Raw genomic sequence first — 19,886 nt, forward strand, 5'->3', positions numbered from 1 at the left:
TGAACCGCAAACACCCGCCTCCTGCTGGATGTGACGTAGAAAAAGATGTACATTCATGTTCTTGATTGGCTGTTGCACCCGTCCGTCAACTCTTATTCCTGATTCACTGATTTGACGCTGACGGCAGTGGGCGGGCGCAAGTAAGAAAATTATAAGGTCATTTGAATTACGCCTGCTAGTGAGCTTATCGGCTACAATGAAGCCAGTGATAATATTGATGATTATGACAATGAACGGATGATGATCGTGGGATCAAAGTCGACGGAGACTGCCAGGCGATTTCGAAGAAGGAGCAGCGTGTCGTTGTGATATTAACAAAGGGGGGGATCCCAGTGCTTGTGTCAGCCCGTGTGCGTTTCTCTGTCAAGCCGACCGAGCGGCGGTGAAGAGCGGAGGGAGGGAGAGAGTGGGGGGGGCGACCAGGCTAGCCTGTAAGCCGATCAAGGTGGAATTGCACACAACGACTTTCACGTTTGGGATTTCTGCGTACCTGCATGCTGTGAAGGAGGTGCAAGGTATGTAAACGGAAATGGGTCCCTGCCTCAGCCCAGATCGATCGGCGTGGTGTTTGAGGGACCGGCCCGTTTATTATTCGCCAGAAGAAAGGAGAGAGGAGCAGCGGCGGCTCGTCATCTCCTTGTCAGCGATTAACCCGCTGACGGGACTCGGGGTGTCCGATGTTTACATTTGAGACGGCCATTTGTCCCCGACAAGCAAACCGTGCGATTACACCATATGCCTCATCTTCATCTCCTGAAAGAAGCTGCTCATGGTGTCACGCTGTCCGCTTCCTTTAAGCCGATGCGCACAATACGCTGCGCATCCTGTTTCCCTGGCGCGCCTGTTACCATGATAACCTATATCAGTTTGATGATTTTGGCCAACGTCGTTGCAATAAAAAAGGCTTCGTCTGAAATGCACATGGCATGGTTAGTGAGGTGTAACCTTGCCAACAGTGGGTTGAGCCTTCCCCCTGTCGTTGCCACAGCCTCTACCGCAATGCTACGCGCCATGAAAATTTCCGGGTTCGGCATCAGCGAATGATGAAGCTCTTTTCTTACCGGGAAGTGGCCACCTCTCCCCTTAATGCATCTCTTTCCCTCGAACCCATCACGTCGATCTGTTTGAGGTTCAGGGTAATGTAATCGTCCACACAGAGCTCTCCTCTGTGCTTGTTTATATTTTAGCAGTGGAGTTATTGAATTTGCATGATGGAGCTAACATCATCACAATTACAGCCAGATGTATGGAGGCATTGAGGGGGTTATAAAATGGCCTTTTGATGATGATGAACTGAAATCAATCATCTCTATATGTATTGTGCTTAAAGGCTATTTAAAAAATAACAAACATGGGTGTGAAGATATCATTTACTGTTTAGGCTTATCTTCCTGGCTGTATCAGGTGGCAACTGGGAAACTGTGTCAGCATGTGCTGTCTGCTGTCACTTTAGACTGTTTGCTGTGAATTCAGAACAGAGCCTTTAGGCTTCTTTTTGTTTTCTCCTTCAAGCAAGAAGAGAAAATTTAAGGGTTCCACCCAGCTTAACACATTTTATAAATGTTTTACAATCTCATCTGTAATCATGAATACCCAGAGGTCACCCAAGACTCTAAATTTCCGCTATTTCAAATGGTAACCCTTCACCGCAACTTCAGTCTACCAGAGCTGACTCAGTGGATTGAAATGGACTGCAGATATGTAAACAAAACCATAGACCATAACATTGTTAAGGTGTTGAGTTCTAAGGAAGTGGATTCAAAAATTCTGTTTGCTCATATAACGTGCACGTAACCTTTCAGTCATTTGGCCTGAAATGTTTGTGATCAGTAGATACAGAGGGGGCTGGCAGACCCTTCTGTATCTATTTATATGTGTTTGCATTCTTTCAGGATGATGCGTCTAGCATGCTGCACTGCCCTGCTTTTTGTGTTGAGGCTGCTGGTGGGCTTGCCCTGGTACCAGGTTCTTCCAGCCATCCTGATCTTCTATCTGGGAAGTGGAGGATGGAACTTCCTGGATATCTTTGCCAAAACAGTTGGCAGAGACTTACAGTAAGCATTGGAATTATGTTTGTTTGCTAAATGCAAAATCATAAAATTGGACCATAGATGCATTATGTCTTCCAAATCATTTGGCATGAGCTATGTCACTTTTAACTGTGACCCAGTGGCCAATTTCCTGTAGTTTTGGCTCTGAAATTCAGACAGAGTTAAATGTGACCTCAATAGTCACACAGTGCTAAATCTGCAAAAACAGGAGAAATCCATGCAAGTTGTTTCACAGTTGCAGATAAATTCTCATCTTCACCACATAATTGTCACGAACAAGGGTTAGTTCCTAAGCCCTTGTTAAGAGCTGGCTAGATATTCCTTCTGTACCTGTTTCTAAACACGCAATCTCAAATATTTAAGACAAAAAGTCCAGAGGACAGAGAGAAGGGTAGGAGCAAATGTTTTAAGTGGCATACCTAAAGCCAGTATTTACAAGTGGAAACTGGCATTGTAGTTGGTTTGAGGTTAACTTCCTTTTTTCCTCAATAGCTGCAGTAATCTTAAAACAGGAAATTGTAAATTATCTCTTTAGGGGAACAGCGACACAATAATCTACCCATTATGGATTACTGCCATTCAGGGACCCATTATATACAAAGGTCACCCAGTTTTCTCATGATTAGAGAACGAAATATTACTGTTTGTCCTCCTTTTCTGTTAAATTGTCATAGAAAATGTGCTAGCCACATCTAATGTTTAGTCTTGTTTATACATTTTATTATCTTTGCTTCTGGCACGCTGCATCTGCTTGATTAGAATTATGACGTTAAGTTGTATTATTGATCAATTGTATTATTGTCTAAAGTGTCAAGGTTAGAAAGACTCTGTGCAGCATTGGATCTTAACGAATCATATATTTCACACAGTGACTCACGAGCTGTTGATGAGGCATTTTTGTGTGACAAAGCTCAGGTATATACATTGTAAGAGTCACTAAGGCATTAGAAATAAATAGGCTATAGTTTTATAATGGGTACTGTTCTTAAGCAATAGATCCGTATGAGTAAGAAAAGGCATGACAAAAGAAAGTAATTAGCCTCAACTAGCTGTGCAACAATAAATGCTTATCTAGACCATCATGAAATAACTCTCTTATGTAATGATAAGCATATTGTCGCTACCTCACTCTAGCCAAGAAGTACTTTGGCTTATTGTTTTTTTTATGACATTTCTGTAATTATTCACTGCTCAGGAGATTGACCACTACCTTTGTACCACAAATGTAAAGTGCTGAGAATTGCCATTCATGCATAATTTGACCTTGTGGGCCTCCAAGCCATATCTGTTGAAATATTTTATGCTTTGTAATGTGGTTTGGATACAGTTCGCAATACATTCAAGTACAGCTTCTTTAAAAGGTGGTTTATGTATTTTTGCAAAAGGGAATTTGGTGGATCGTTAGACAAATGTTTGTTGCCAAAAGACAGGATACATCAAGTTGTCTTTGTTCATTTCTCAGATCTATTGATACATGGTGTGGATTTAAGCAGATGAGCTGCAAATGTTAATGCTAATGTTTGTTTGTTTTTAAAAGTGCAAAAAAATAACAGCAAATTATGAACAGTGAAATGGCTAATGTTGCTGGGAATCATTAAGTTATTTGTTCTCTTACAGTAATGTTTTCTTTTGCTCCTTCAGTGCAGCCAGTGTTTTACTGCGGGTGAAACTGAACGTCAGGCGCCACCTCAGAGAGAAGAACACTATTCCCAAGATCTTTGCTGAAACGGTGCACCGTCATGGGGACAAAACAGCGCTCATCTTCGAGGGCACTGGGGAGAGATGGACTTTCCGACAGTTGGATGAATACTCCAACAGAGTGGCTAACCTGCTATTGGAAAGAGGCTTTAAGGTAGATGTACAACACAATAAAGCTTCATTAAAAGCAATTAAGCAAAAGCAAATCTTTTTAAAGTTATATTACTGTCTTTTTTGTTTTTGTTTCTGCCATTAGGAAGGTGATGTGGTGGCCCTTTTCATGGAGAACAGATCGCAGTACGTGGGCATATGGTTGGGCATGGCTAAAATTGGAGTAGAAGCGGCTCTCATCAACTTCAATTTAAGACTAGATGCTTTGGTCCACTGTGTCACCATCTCCAATGCCAAGGCTGTGATCTTTGGTTCAGAGCTAACTGATGGTAAGAGCAAAGAGGGCAGATGAAAGTTGGATAGATTCGAAAGTTAGACGAGAAAGCTGAGGCATAACAGTCTGTACAGCATCGTCATATGCTGATGAATGCTGTTCTGGTTCCTGTGCAATAAGAGAGGTGAGTGGTGAGGGGAGACAGCCACAGAGGTCATAAAGACAAATGGGTTTTGGAGGAGGTGTTTCTTCAGTATCAGCCAGTAAAGCTTTAAATGACTGATAAACACAAAGAAGGGATAAGGTAATGAGGGAGGGACTGCCACTAGTCTGCAGTGTCCAAGGTCTGAGCTCTGCAGAGAAATGTGTTGCATGATAGGAGGCAGATAAAAGGCAGAACCACTGTGACATAGACACGTCTGATAGTACAGTGTTCAGGTCAAATCAACTGAGGGTTATGGTTTTTGTTAGGGGCTAGATCAAACCATTACACACTGTTTTAAAATCATGTTGGTTTTTATACATCATCATTGAAACAAATATATTGTTTCAATTAAATTAATTACAGCACCTAAAAAAGTAAATTGTGCATATTCCACCTAGGTTACACCAGCCTTGACATTATATCTGAAATACTGTCAAATAGATAAAACAAATGAAAAAGTCATTTTCACTTGCCAGTAAGATTAGGATTGTAGTGAGTATTAAGTTAAATGCCATGTCATCATATTTGTGTGTTTTGTATGTTTGACATTGCGTGAATTAACTCTCATTTTGCTCACTCTACAAACCTGCAAACATGCCTTTGTATTACCTGAGCTTGAACTCTCATTATCTAAAACTGCCACAGCTCGGTAGGATGGTCAAGTATTATTTGTAGATGTAATTCACTCTCCTCTTGGTGCCTTCTTGGGTCCCTGCCCAATATGGAAAGCCCTGATCTCAACAGCTATAAAGAGTGAATGATTTTTGAGCTGGTCACTCTGAGATCGAGGGAATAGGCTCTGTACTGGGTAATGGATTTTTAGTGTGTTTTATGCCTTTAAGTAATTGGAAACACAGCTCTTTTACAGAATAGGTCAAAATTCAAGCTACTAGCTTTAGTGCCTAGGCATGACATAAGGCTTTTGGATCTTTTTTCCCCTCAGGTGAAATACGAGAGCCGTTTCGATTTGTTGTTTCCCTTTTTTGCCTGATTCACTTCCTTTTACATATATATATTTTTTGTGACACTGTACCTCAATATGCTTTCTCTATAAACATTTCAAGTTATTTTAACCTTTAACCATTTGTATATATTGTATTTTACACCACTCTCTATACTCTTTGTTTTGTCACTGATTAAAGTTTGCAAAGGATGCAAGCTTTCTTGTATTTAAATGTTGAACAATGTGCAGCTGTCTTGTGATAAGGATACGTGACATGTATTTGATGTATTTGAATTTGTTTCTGTTCTCACAGCTGTGTCTGAAGTCCATAGTTCAATGGGGAAGGCAGTGCAGATGTTTTGCTCTGGAGACTGGGATCCCAAACGAGTCCCACAGGGAACAGAGTGCCTCGAGCCCCTGGTGGCTGGTGCCCCTTCTCATCTACCCCCTCGGCCAGATCGCAGCTTCGTAGGTAAAAGCACCGTGTCCATGAGATCTTACAACCATTCAGGATCTGGAATTTTCTTTTTTTGGTTTAAAGTGATATCTTCTTGCAGGTTAAGGAAAATGTCACTGAACAATGCTGAATAATGATTTTTCTGGTTATCAGTCATAAAATTATGAAAAAATCCTAGCACCAACTCTAACTAAAACAACATACCAATTTCAGAAAACTATTTGTTTGCATTTTTGTCTCTCTAGCTGCACTGACTACTTGGCAGGTGTCGAGTAATATTTTTGGATCCAAGGAATGAGTCACAGTCATGTGAAATCAAATTTCTAAACTTATATTGACACAAAAAAAACAACTTCCACTGAAGCGAATTGTCAAGAATGTCACTTTTTTCTGTTTGATATATTTCTTACCACAAAAAAGACACACCCTTTTAACTATTTCTTCACATAATGCACTATATGTTCATTAAATGAAGAATTTGTGTAATTAATGATATGATGGGCACAGGCAAATAAGAGTTATACCTATCATTAATCATCTCCCTTTGTTTTATTTTGATAGATTTAGGGATTTACTGATGACTTGTCACGAGGCAACTAAAAGTATTGCCTTTTTAAGACGGTGCAAAAGGGAAAACAAATGGAATCCACAATGTTCACAATCAAGTCATGTCATACTGCTTTTTTCTGTCTCCATGCTTCAGTTCTGTAACTTAAAAAAGGACTTTATAATTAAAACTGTGAATATTCCTGTAAATAGAAATGAAAGGTGAGTATTTACCCTCCTGCAAAACTAATCAAAAGTGAGGACTCAGCAGTAAATTAAAAGTAAACATTTAAACTACGCATACATGTATAAGTATAAGCACTCAAGCACATGATAAACCCACTCATACCAGATTCTGCTATTGTCTTACTCTCTCTGTGCTGTTTTCAGATCGCCTGTTCTACATCTACACATCAGGAACCACTGGGATGCCTAAAGCAGCTATTGTTGTGCACAGCAGGTAGGAAGGAGGCAAACAGACACACAGGAATGCAGCTGTTCTCTTTGTTGATCCATGTAGCTTTCATCTAAAGAACAAGCAGTGTTGTTAAAAAGTGAGAGGAATAAATAAAACTAAATGCTTTTGTATTTGCTCATTTGACTTTTTTCTCTTTTTGTTCGTCACCCCGCCCTGGTGTTCAGGTACTATCGCATGGCAGCTTTGGTGTATTATGGCTTTAGGATGACATCAGACGATGTATTGTATGATTGCCTTCCACTTTACCACTCTGCAGGTATGTCTGTTAAAAGAACATAAAAAGGTAGGAGGTGTTTTAATCTACGAATGAGTTGGAGTGTTTCCTCCAAAGTTTGATTAATACATTATTCAGAAAATCGTTGCTTTTTTCTTGGTTTAAACAAAACTGTGTCAGTAAAGACCTCCAAAAAGGAAGAAACTCATTCACCACCTGTAATCGTTTAAAACAGCTGATAAGAGGAATGTTTTAAGACCATAAACATATAAAAGAGAACAAACCCCAACAAATATTTTCATTTAATCATCCCAAAATAATGAAATATAAATAAATGTAAGAAATTGATGTTCTACAAAAGGCAACCACATGGCGAGATCCTAAATGAACAAATGTGAGCAAAACTAAATTTAACAGCCAATAATATTACTGCTAGTTTGAGGACTGAGGTGTTTGATCAAAATAGTTTTGCTGTAATCCAGCGGAAAATGTGAGAGGAGTCAATGCCAAATACTATGCTGCATCTCTGTTTATTTGCTTTTAAGTACATTAAAAGTGGAAAATATTTTGTATGTAATGTTTCCATCAGTTGTTAGTGGGATACTTCTTAATAGCAAGCACCCACTTTACAGTATTATTTGCGCTGTTTGTGCTCTTGACCATGAAATCAAAATGTTACGATGCTTTTATTTTTTTTAAGTGTTAAAGTTAAAAAAAAAAATTTAAAAAGGTAATTTCAGCAAATTGCTAGGTGATTGCAAAACAACATGACTATGATGATTGTAATATCATGTATACGGAGGTCATTTTAACCTGTTGCTAGGTGGTTGCTAGGCAACATGACAACATCTTAATGAAATAAAATCTGATAAGAACCTTCAGGCGGTGCCAAGCTTCAAGTTTGGTTCATCACCCTGTGATTGTGTGGGAGGACTTGGTGGATAATAAAAACAAACATAGATGTAAATTTTGTCTATTACAGTAAGATACTAATTATAACTCTTCAAACTTGGAGAGACTTCACTGGTTCATGTTTTCTTACTACAATGTTGTGTTGTAATTTTTGCAGATAGAAAGATTAATTATAAAAGGCCAGTTTGCAAATGCTAATATGTCAACCGTCTCTAACTGTTAGCTATCATTGTTCAGTTTTCTGGAACGTAGATAGCGATATCTACGTTCATCTGATAATTGCTTTGGTTTAAACAGTTTTTGCTTTTTTTTTTTTTTTTTTGTCTAAAGGAAACATTGTGGGAGTTGGCCAGTGCCTAATACACGGCATGACTGTAGTCATCAGAAAGAAGTTCTCTGCCTCACGGTTCTGGGATGACTGTGTCAAATATAACTGCACGGTAAGCATGTTGCACAGTCAGGTGAAAAACAAACTGCACCCTCTTTCACTTCTAAAGTTTTGTATACCACAAAATAATTTTTAAAAATCTGTTCCTTTCATAGTCTTATCATTATGTAGATGCAACCTGAGATGAATAACAACGCAGGACACATTGACACATCACCATGTCATTATTTATTTAACAGAAACTTAGCTAAAATGCAAAAGGTTAGTTTAAAAACTAACCATGATTCAGTAGCTTGTAGAACCACCTTTAACAGCAATAACTTTAAAGTAATCGTTTTCTGTATGACTTTATTAGTTTCCCACATTGTTCTGAAAGAATTTTGGCTCACTCTTGTTCACAGCGTTACTTTAGTTCATTGAGGTTTGCAGGCATTCGTGTACGGCTCTGTTATGGTCGTACCACAGCATTTCAGTCAGGTTGAACCAGTTTTGGCAAAGCATTAGCTTTCAGACATTTAGTCTCATATTTGACTCTAAAATACTTTGCTTTACAGAAGAGTTCATGACTGAGTCAGTGACTGCAAGGTGCTCAGGTCCCGTGGCTGCAAAACAAGCCAACATCTCGTCATCCCTTAAAAATTAATGTGAGGTGTTTGTCGCTGTGGCATTATGGCCAAACACTGGAGACATGATGGTCTCATCTGTTTAAAGCACACTGGTCAAGAAGTTTTGATGATTTTTCAGAAGCAACATTGCAAAACTAAACCGTGTTGCTATATTCTTTACAGGGAGAAAAGACTTTTTCCTGGCAATGTTTCCAAACAAGCCATACGGCGCAGTCTTTTTCGAAATGCACTGTCATGACCTTTAATATTTCACATGCTAACCAAGGCTTGTAGAGTCTGAGATGTAGCTCTTTGGTTTTTTGCAGTTACTTTGAGCATTCACAGTCTGACCTTTGAGTGAATTTGCTGGAACATCCACTCCTGGAAAGATTGGCAAATGTCATGAATGTCTTCCACTATAATCTTTCTTACTTTATAATGATGGACTGAAAACTATTTAGAAATAGCCTTATAACCATTCCCAGGTTGATATGTGGGTAACGATTGCTTCTCTAAGATCATTTTTCATGTCTTTCCTCCTTGACTTTGTGTTAAGACATACCTGAATGCTCCAGACCAGGAAAATATTAAAACTTCTACTTTTATAGAGGTGCTCAAACTTGGTGATGACCAGTTCATCAAGTGCATTTGATTAGCAGCACTCAGCTGCTTCTTACATAAGGGCGTACTTAGTTTTTCACAGCACTGCTTAGTTTTTTGTTACATAAAGTTAAACGGTAATGAGTTGATGACCATCTGATGTTTTATTTAATAAATGAAGCTAATATGAAGATTTGCTTAGGACAAGAAGATTTTCTATTGTTATCTCCTGCTACATGAAGCCTTAAAACTGAAACAGGGTGTCCCTGTCACAGATTTGATTTATTAGGTACAACACAGCGGCACATTACAATCTCCTTTTTGAGAATATGTCTCTATATCATGTCATTTTCAGTAAAAATCCTTTAAAGATTTAATATTATCCCCGTAGCTCTTTCAATTCTTTGTCCAACCACTGTATGCTTGCTGTAAAGCCATTAAGCAGTCTTTTTTTTTTTTTTTTTTTTTAACTTTTGTCTCATTACTGATTGTTTTTATTCCCATTGTCCTCCAGATTGTGCAGTACATTGGAGAAATCTGCCGGTATCTATTGAACCAGCCAGTTCGTGACACAGAGCGACAGCACCGTGTGCGCATGGCACTGGGCAACGGCCTGCGTCAGTCCATATGGGAGGAATTCATGAACCGCTTCAACATTTCACAGATTGCAGAGTTTTATGGAGCCACAGAGTGCAATTGCAGTCTGGGCAACTTTGATAACAAGGTAGGAACATGTCTCCCAAAAAAACTGGTGATGTTGAACTGGCAAAATTTTATTTCATTATGAATCCAAATGTTTAAAATGGCATCACTGTGGTAAAGTATTGTCTTTTAGAATCCCAAAGACTGCTTAATCAATCAAGTTGCATAAATTAAAAAAAATAATTCAGAGGTTTTTGTTTTCATTAATCCTCTAAGGTCACAATATTAAACATAACAGCACCTTGTAAGCTGCTGTAATACAGATAGGTCTATATATAATTGGACACTGACACAAGCTTTGTTATTTTTATCTGTTTACTAATAGATATTCAAATTATCGTTAGTTATAGTTATAGACTCCCAGCTTTCGTTTGAGGGTATCCACATTTCCACATAGCCACTGTCTTTTTAAAGGGACCAAAAGTAACTGGACAATTGACTGAAAGGCTAGTTCATTGGCAGGTGTGGGCCAATGAAATAGTATTTGTTATGTCATTATCGATTAAGCAGATAAAACGCTTGGAGTTGATTTGAGGTGTGGTGATTCCATTAGGGAGATTTTGCTGTGAACATACAGCATGTGGTCAAAGGTGCTCTCCATGCAAGCCTTCTGTAAGTGGCAAAAACAGAAAAAACACATCGGAGAAATTGCTGCAATATTAGAAATAGCAAAATCTACAGTTTGATACATCCTGAGAAATAATTCACTGGTGAACTCAACAATGCAAAAAAGACCTGGACACACACACAAGACAGAATCATTTCCATGGTGAAAAGAAATCCCTTCACAACAGCAAACCAAGTGAACAACACTCTCCAGGAGGTAGGCATATCAATATCCAAGTCATAAATGGAAGACTGCATGAAAGTAAATACAGAGGATTCACTACAAGGTGCAAGCCACTCTTAAACCTCAAGAATAGATTGGACTTTGCTAAAAAATTAAATAAAAAATCTTTTTTTTTAAAACTAGCGGAGTTCTGGAAAAATATTTTTTGGAAGGATGAAACCAAGATCAACCTCTACCAGAACGATGGCAAAAAGAAAGTATGGAGAAGGCCTGGAACAGCTCGTGATCCAAAGCAACCACATCGTCTGTAAAACACAGCGGAGGCAGTGTGATGGCTTGGGCGTGCATGGCTGCCAGTGGCACTGGGACACTAGTGTTTAGTGATGATGTGACACAGGACAGAAGCAGCCAAATGAATTCTGCTCAAATCCCGCTAAATGCACTAAAATTGATTGGGTGGTGTTTCATAATAGGGCTGAACGATTATGGAAAATAATCTAATTGCGATTTTTTTGCCCCAATATTGCGATTGCGATGCGATATGCGATTATTTTTTAAGGTCTTTGTCTTCTGTATTATTAAACAAAGACAAGCAATACATCATATACTATGGCCAATACTATATTACATTAATTTTAAACTGTTCTTTCCTGGAAGACAGACCTCTGTTATGATGACATGAGGTGATGCATGAATTGATGACTGACATTTTTATTTAACTTCTTCAATCACAACAGTATATTTGAACATACACAATAGTTTATTTTTAGCTTACAAACATCTGAGCATAAAGTGCTGACAAGGAACCCTGGTGTAAACATTAAAATGAAAGTCAGTACAATGTGCAGATTGCAGAAATATACATTAAAAAAAAATCAGTGGCTTTACCACACTCAGTTTTTCGACATCTGTGAACTACTAGACAGTCATTCAATTAAAAAATAATATTAAATAAATAAAACTAATAAATAAAAAATACACACATCTTACTGATCTCTGCAGTCAGTAACATTACACATAAAGTGCAAACATAATAGCAATTGTATAAACACACACACAAACACGCCTTTAAAATTTAAAGGCGTGAAATTGGACGGTCTAGTTCTGATTAGCGTCACCGCTGTCTCGGTGGAGTTTAATAAACTCGGCCGTCTGCTTCTTGCTATCTAAAATATAACCAGACACTGGTGTAAATTCTCGACTGTCTCATACTTCTGTTTAATAAGTTTTCTGTTTGACGTTTAGTCAGCTGTGTGAAAACCAAGGAGGAACCCACCCGGGGGATTAATAAAGTTTTATTTTATCTAATCTAATAACTTTAATCTCAGCCAAACCGATTTACTCACGAACAAACAAAACACTGAAAAAAGCCCAACAATAACATTTTTAGGTTGTCTAAGTGACTTATATATTACGTTTAACCCGAGCAGCGAAACTCCGCGGTGATCTGAAAATGATGTGCCGGGAGTTGTGCCGTTCTCGGCCGCATCAGTAACCCTCGAGCTCCCGGCTAGCTGTCGAGCTGGTGGGTAGCAGACGCCTCTGAAAACGTCGAAGCACTTTTGCAAATATGGGATATCTTGATAAACCGAGCAGATATTTGATGTTTACACAACTACTTTCTCGCCTGAAAATATGTTAAAAGTTTATTTTGTGACCCTGAAAGATTAGTATGAGTAATTTTAAAACTTAGTAGCGGCCGCCATTGCTGGAAACTGGAGTTTGGCTGGGCCGCGCTATGAATTCTGGGATATGGTAGTAATTTGGACAGCCTTCGGCGCGTCGCTGTGACGTAATCGGTCTACAAATGCGGCCTCAGGAGGATGCAGCCCATGAATTTGGACATGTCCAGAGTATAATCGCAGCCTTTGCGGTTAGAAAATTGCACTTGATCATGTCGCGATATTATCGCAAATGCGATATATCGTTCAGCCCTATTTCATAATAGAGATGGACAGTGACCCAAAACATACAGCTAAAGCAACCCAAAGAAGTGGAATATTTTTGGATGGCCAATTCTGATCTTAATCCAGTTGAGCATGCAATTCACTTGTTGAAGACTAAACTTTGGACAGAAAGGTCCACAAACAAATGACAGTAAAGGCCTGGCAGAGCACTAAAGAGGAGGAAACCCAGCATCTGGTGATGTCCGTGACTTCAAGATTTCAGGCTGTCATTGCCAGCAAAGGGTTTTTAACCAAGTACTGGAAATGAACATTTTATTTTCAGTTATTTATTTGTTTAATTACTTTTGAGCCCCTTAAATGAAGGGGATTTTTGGGGGGGTTAAAATGCTTTAGTTCCTCACATTTTTTTTATGCAATATTTATATGCAGCCCACAGAATTAAAGCTGAATGTCTCGAGTTTAACTGCATCTGAGATGTTTCATTTAAATTAATTGTGTCAACGTACAGAACCAAAATGAGAAAAATATTTATGGACCTAACTGTATGTGTGCCTTTCATTGTCCTCACCATACTGATAGATTTGTGGTTGCTGCTCTTTGTCTTTGCATCAGATGGGAGCGTGCGGCTTCAACAGTCAGATTCTACCCTTCATCTACCCCATCAGACTGGTGAGGGTTGATGAAGAGACCATGGAGCTAATTAGGGGACCTGATGGTGTCTGTATTCCTTGTAAACCTGGTGGGTTTACAGTCTACTTGTACCAAACATCTCTTTTAACCCTAACAAGCTCAAAATAAGTTTACAATGTTATTTTTAAGTAGTAATAAACACCTCGTGTAGATCCACAGCTCATACATTCCCATAAAAATGGTGCATGTTTCTTTATTAACTAAAGATGAACATGTCATCTGTATTTTTAGCAGTAATACTTTGTAGGTTTCTAAACACTAAGGGTCAGCTGACTGATAGTGTTAAAACAAAGCTAGAGTAGTTTACTCATCAGAAAGGCTGTGACCGCTCAGAATTATAGTATGGCACTGTGTTTATAATCTGTGTGTTAGACTTTCCAGAATACATAATATGCATAAGCAGTCTTATTTAAGATCCTTGGGGGCTCCAAAAAGACTAATGTTCCTTATCTCTTTCTCATTCAAGGTGAGCCTGGACAGCTTGTTGGCAGAATCATTCAGAATGACCCTCTACGTAGGTTTGACGGCTACGTCAGCCAAACAGCAACTGACAAGAAGATTGCTCATAGTGTGTTTAAGAAGGGAGATAGTGCCTATCTGTCAGGTTGGAGCACTTAGCCACACACACATATTGAGTAGTTTACCGTATGCCATTATGACTGAATGAACTGAATACTGAATCATTTCCTTCTCACTAGGTGATGTGCTGATCATGGATAAGTATGGCCACATGTACTTCAAAGACCGAACAGGAGACACTTTCCGCTGGAAAGGAGAGAATGTCTCAACAACCGAGGTGGAAGGAACTCTAAGCAGACTCCTAGATATGAAGGATGTCGTTGTGTATGGAGTGGAAGTACCAGGTAATATCTCGGAATTTCTGTTTTTTTTGTTTGTTTTGTTTGTTTTTTTAATACTTTAATAGTCATTAACATCCTGGGTAATATATAAATGTTGGCTAATCATACACACTGGCTTTTTATATGATATATTATATGATATACCTTAATTTTAACCGAAAAGGAAGCTTAGAGTAATTTAGAAATCTTTGCTTGGAGCTGCGCTTGCTGGATAAACTGACTCCGTTGTTTCCAGAATTCGCAGGACAGTCTGGACTTCATATTGCAGATGAATTACAGCAGAGCAGATGGTTTTGATATTGATATTTGATATTCAAGGATGATTTTTTTTTTTAATTTAATGCCCAGCAAACCCAGGATGGTAAACATTTTGAGTTTATTTCTTAGAATAAAACATGTTTCTTGTGCACAATTTCTTATTAACAAGTATTATCTCACGTTTTAAATGAAGTCTCAATTCATTAGTAAATGTGTAAATGAAATAGACAAGTGCAGCGTATATAAATTAAGTATACTGAGCAACACCATGAGGTTTTGTTTTTTGTTTTTTTTCAAGCAAGAACCACACTGTGCTTAGCTCTATAGTTGTCACAGATGTAATGTCTTGGCTTGCTCTTGGCCTAAAATTATAGATAGATACACACACACACACACACACACACTCGTATGTATGTATGTATATGTATATATATGTGTGTATATATATATATATATATATATATATATATATATATGTATGTATGTATATATATATGTATGTATATATATATGTATATATATATGTATATATATATGTATGTATATATATATGTGTATATATATATGTGTGTATATATATATATATATATGTGTGTATATATATATATATGTGTGTGTATATATATATATATGTGTGTATATATATATATATATATGTATATATATATATATATGTGTGTATATATATATGTATATATATATATGTGTATATATATATGTATGTTTTGCTGTAAAGGACTGAGTTGTAGTTGAGGTCCACTGGTGTTTTGAACAAGTCTGAGGCTCCAATTTCCACTCACTCTAATACAGTTATATTTCCCCAAAGTCAAAATGTGTTAGGTTCCTGTTGCACAGTGACAAAGAAGGTATATGAAGACTATACTGCCACAGCAGTAAAAACACAAACATATAAGCATGCTATTTTTCAAAGAGATGTTACTTTTGTGCAGGAAGACAATGCATAAAGTCAGTTAGTGGTGTCAATATAATAAAAGCTGAATGTTGACTGCCAGGCAGGCCTCATCTACTGTACAAAGCTGAAGCTTCTGTGATGCTCTGGTGCTATATGAAAGGGAGAAATACAAGTGGGATACTGTGTAAACAAAGGTTCTCCACAAGGCTTTTGGTCTCATTGCACAAACATGACCTGAACTTCAACCTCAGCTGGCGCTAGAATTCCTCCTCTGACCTGCCTGCATCTGTGTGCACAGGAGCAGAGGGAAAGGCTGGAATGGCAGCCATTGCCGATCCATCTCACTCCACTAACCTGGAGAAGTTTGTGAAAGACATGGAGAAGGCTCTCCCTCCATATGCCAGACCTGTCTTCCTCCGCTTCCTCCCAGAGGTCAACAAGACAGGTAAAAATGACTTCAACCAAATATTGATATCTTGCATAAGAAAGGAAGCGCATTTCTTTGTTTAGTTTACAGAATGCTTCAATTGCTTTTGAAGTGCCGTCTGAGTCTTAAACTTTCTCAGCCACTTCCATAGTTTTTTCAGTTAAGTAGAAGTTAGTTTTTTTCTGCTCCCTCTTAGTCTTCAATGGGGAAATTATATATTGTAATCTAATTTCTACCTTACAGCAAGTTTTTGATCTCTTTGAGTCCATGCAACAAATTATATTTTGCTTTGTTGACACTTTTTTTTTTTCTTTTCATCACAAAACTCCATTTGTGTTTTTCAGTACTTTGAATTTCTCCAGTTTTGTTCTTCAGTGTAGAATAGAGTAGGTATATCTCAACTTTAGATAGTATTATAGTTTTATAAAACATACATTTGATGTATTTTACAAATACAGCAGATTTCATAAGAGACAAACTAGCATTGATTGGAGTACTTTGATTAAAGGGCATTGTTTGGCAAGCGAATCTCTCTACACATTCTCTTTCTGTGTATCTCTCTTAGGTACTTTTAAGTTTCAGAAGACAGAGTTGCGTCGGGACAGCTTTGATCCCAGCGCAGTGTCAGGCAGACTGTACTTCCTGGATTCCAGCAAAGGGCGCTACGTGCAGCTGGACGAGGAGCTGTACCGCTCCATTCTGTCAGGGAAATGCAAATTGTGATGACCAGGCTGACCACTACATCAACACACACACACATACTTGCGCACACACACACACACACACACACACACTTTCACACACAAATACAGAAGACAATATGTGTGACCAAATTAGAAGATTTTGTCCCCTTAGTCACAAAAATAATACATTACAATAAAGAAGAGAATAGCCATATACAGGCCAACACACACACACGTATTCCCAAAACCACTTTGCTCTTTAACATCCTTAATAACAGATTGATGCACGTCACGCTCAAAAACACACACTCCACTCTGCCCGTCGCTCCTGAATACTCCTCAACAACTTCTCTCGCTACCTCAGCAAACAAAGAGAGAGGCACAAACCTAGAAAGCAGGTCTGCTTGGTGACTTGAAGCCACCCTTCATAACCACGCACTCCCTCGCCCACCAACAGATCTCATACACTCCCACCTGTAAACGCTGGTCCATTAAACCACAGGTTATTGTTGGCATGAAGGAGGAACAAGAGGAGAGGAATAGGCTGCCTAGCATCCAGGATGCAAAAACTTGACACTCCAGATAAACACAGACTTAAAGGATGCTGATGAAGAACATGGATTAAGTACATTAAATATGTGAGATAACAGAGGGACCTACTTGGACCTAAACTATCTCTCTGTTCATTGTTCTGTTAGTGAGATTGTTTTGTGACAGACTGAAGCTACTGCTGTCGACTTAACCTGCACAATTAGCCATAAGTGACAAACATGTGGAATAGCTACATACGTCCTGTTTTAGGTCAAATGTATCAAAGCATTTCCTTTAACTCTCAGCTCTTTGTCTTTTCTTTTCCATTCCTGTTGTATTACAGCAAATCCAAAGGCTTTCTTTCTTTCTTTGCTTTTTAAAGACCAACATATTTGACCTGTAACAGAAGTAAAAACAAAGTCCAGTGGTTGAAGGTGTAAATAGGGCTCTAGCAATTGCAGTGCAATAATTATCCACATCGGAAATGAAGAAAAACAAAGCTTTGTATTTAAATGTCTGAGATACACCAAATATATTTAAGTTGTAGTTTCTACATATTTAAGAAAATACAGACATTAATTTATTTTGTTAGTCTTTCTGTTGTCTTTTTTCTGCTTTGTGTGTATCCAAATCTGTGCTTCAATGGCTTGGGGAGTCCTCCTTATATCAGCTGTTAAAACACAAAGTCATGTGATCAGACTGATTCAATCCTGGACTAAATACATGGAGCTATTTCCATAAACAGGACTTGTTCACATACTGAGCATGAGTCCAGTATTGCTGTGTGGCTGTTTTGTGCAGGTTTTGTCCTGAAAGGTAGACTTTGCCTATATTAGGGTGTGTATATTATATAAATTTGAGTGAAGTGGCAAAAGCACCTGATCAGTGAGGAGTTCATCTGGTGCTAAAAGGGATGTTCTACAAGTTGAGGGAATGCTGAATGATCCAAAGATTCAAAGGCGGGAGCAGGAACATTTGAACTGGAAGGAGTGCATCAACATGGAGCAGTAGAAGAAGAGAAGACAACATGCTTTGTCATCAATGTTATTGTCTGTTGTTTGCAGTAGATGTTCTCTGAGGTTGTAGCAGCATGAATGAGCATCATCAACCACAAGCAGAGCACTGTGCCTTACTGTGAGTTCACCTCCCAGGTTCACAGGCCCTGGCCCACACGCTTCCTTTTTGGACTTCATCTTTCACTCTCTGTTGGTGTCCGTCTTCCATGACCTAATTTTGTCTGTCTCCGAATTACCTGACATACTAGTCATGCAAATCTGGCGCGGATCACAGGAGCTCCAAATATTTTCCTGAAAATTGTCTGATAACTATTCACGGCAGCCACTGGACTGGCATCTTTATCCTGCCAGGTGCAGGAAGGGTTTGTTTTTGTCATTGGGCAGGGGTCCAATTTCCCAAGGCTGCTGTGATAGCAATTCCAATGACCAACCTATACTTCTTGTTTTTAAACTCTTCTGTTCTTTTAGTCCTAATTGTAACTTTAACATGTCTGCTAACAGTTTTATTTGCTTTGTATTTCTTTCTTGGGTTGTCATATAGTATTTTACCTGAGTTTCTGTTTGCTCAGCACTTTTATTTTAAGCCTTTATTGTACTTTCTGCCAACCGGCCCATTCCTTTCCCTTCATCTCTTCCCCGTTCTCCTCTCCCTCCAATCCCATCCGTTTCTCTCGGGTACTCATTTCCTGCTTCGTGTTATTACGGATTCAGACATTTGTTCAAAACAAAAAATCTGAATACATCTCACATATTTCCTAAGTTCCTAATTGCAACTTGATGGTTTTATTTACGGTAGTTGACTTTTAAGATGGTTCAGAAGGTCTCGTAACATGACGTTCCAAACAAACGCTCAAAACCTTTTTGCAAATATTGTTTACCAAAGTGTGTTGTTTGTAGTCTGCCATTACCCTGTTTGTGTGTGTGTGTTTTTGTTTTTCTTCTTACATTGCAACTGATAAAATCCTAAGTTGCCTACAATACAGCAAGTTATCTTTTTCAGCAGTTTATGTTTAAACTGTTTCGACAGATTTGTTGCTGCTTCCTCAGTCTCTCTCATTAACTTGTATTTATTCTTTAATGATGAGTGTGAAATGTTCTCATGAATGTATGAAAAAGAAAATAAGTGATGGTGATGGTGATCATGTTCGGTAAAGTCTGATTTGTATATCCAAAGGGAACTCAGTTTGGCTGTTATGATGCTTCTACCTGAGGGGTTGCATTCATCGACCCTGACCACCAGGGGGCGTGTGATTAAACAGTCCCACAAAGAGCACTCTGAAGAGGATGTTTCCATTATTTTTAATGAGTTAAATTATTATTTTTGAACAACTGTTAATTGAACTTTGATTGTTTTACTGCTACATCTGTTTGCTTTTGTGTTGTTTGTGTGAAATCATAGCTTTTTTGTGGCTTTGATATAAGAAAAGAGGATTCATGCATTTTGAAAGACAATCGAATGGCTTTTTGTTTTTTCTCTTAGGAGGATCTGCCGGGGGGTTGGTTCAGGGAAACACTTGATTTTTTTGCATCTACTCAGAGCTCTTTGTTTTGTGATGTCTGAGAGAATAAATATTGAGTCAGAAACTACACTATACAAACTAGGCATGGTCATGATCACGCATGATAA

The 19,886-nt window shown here is 38.4% G+C and overlaps 1 protein-coding gene across 2 annotated transcripts; it reads left to right on the forward strand.

The window, feature by feature from the left end:
* Positions 1–466: 466 nt before the first annotated feature.
* slc27a4 (solute carrier family 27 member 4) lies at positions 467–17,622 on the forward strand. 2 transcript variants are annotated; one of them, XM_085359721.1, is made up of 14 exons: positions 467–515; positions 1,893–2,054; positions 3,693–3,903; positions 4,006–4,189; positions 5,596–5,754; positions 6,676–6,745; positions 6,928–7,019; positions 8,220–8,329; positions 9,997–10,206; positions 13,494–13,620; positions 14,038–14,175; positions 14,270–14,434; positions 15,901–16,047; positions 16,595–17,622. In XM_085359721.1, exons 2-14 carry the CDS (start codon positions 1,894–1,896, stop codon positions 16,750–16,752), a joined length of 1,932 nt encoding a protein of 643 aa, XP_085215847.1. In that variant the 5' UTR covers positions 467–515; position 1,893; the 3' UTR covers positions 16,753–17,622. The 2 variants fall into 2 exon arrangements, with proteins under 2 accessions (XP_085215847.1, XP_085215846.1); XM_085359720.1 differs by lacking the exon at positions 467–515 and having other exon boundaries at positions 1,848–2,054.
* The last annotated feature ends 2,264 nt before the right edge of the window (positions 17,623–19,886 follow it).

Source organism: Diplotaxodon limnothrissa, linkage group LG7 (assembly GCF_057381915.1).
Source record: "Diplotaxodon limnothrissa isolate DT_005_m linkage group LG7, D_limnothrissa_male_GT1.1, whole genome shotgun sequence".
Lineage (NCBI taxonomy): Eukaryota > Metazoa > Chordata > Actinopteri > Cichliformes > Cichlidae > Diplotaxodon > Diplotaxodon limnothrissa.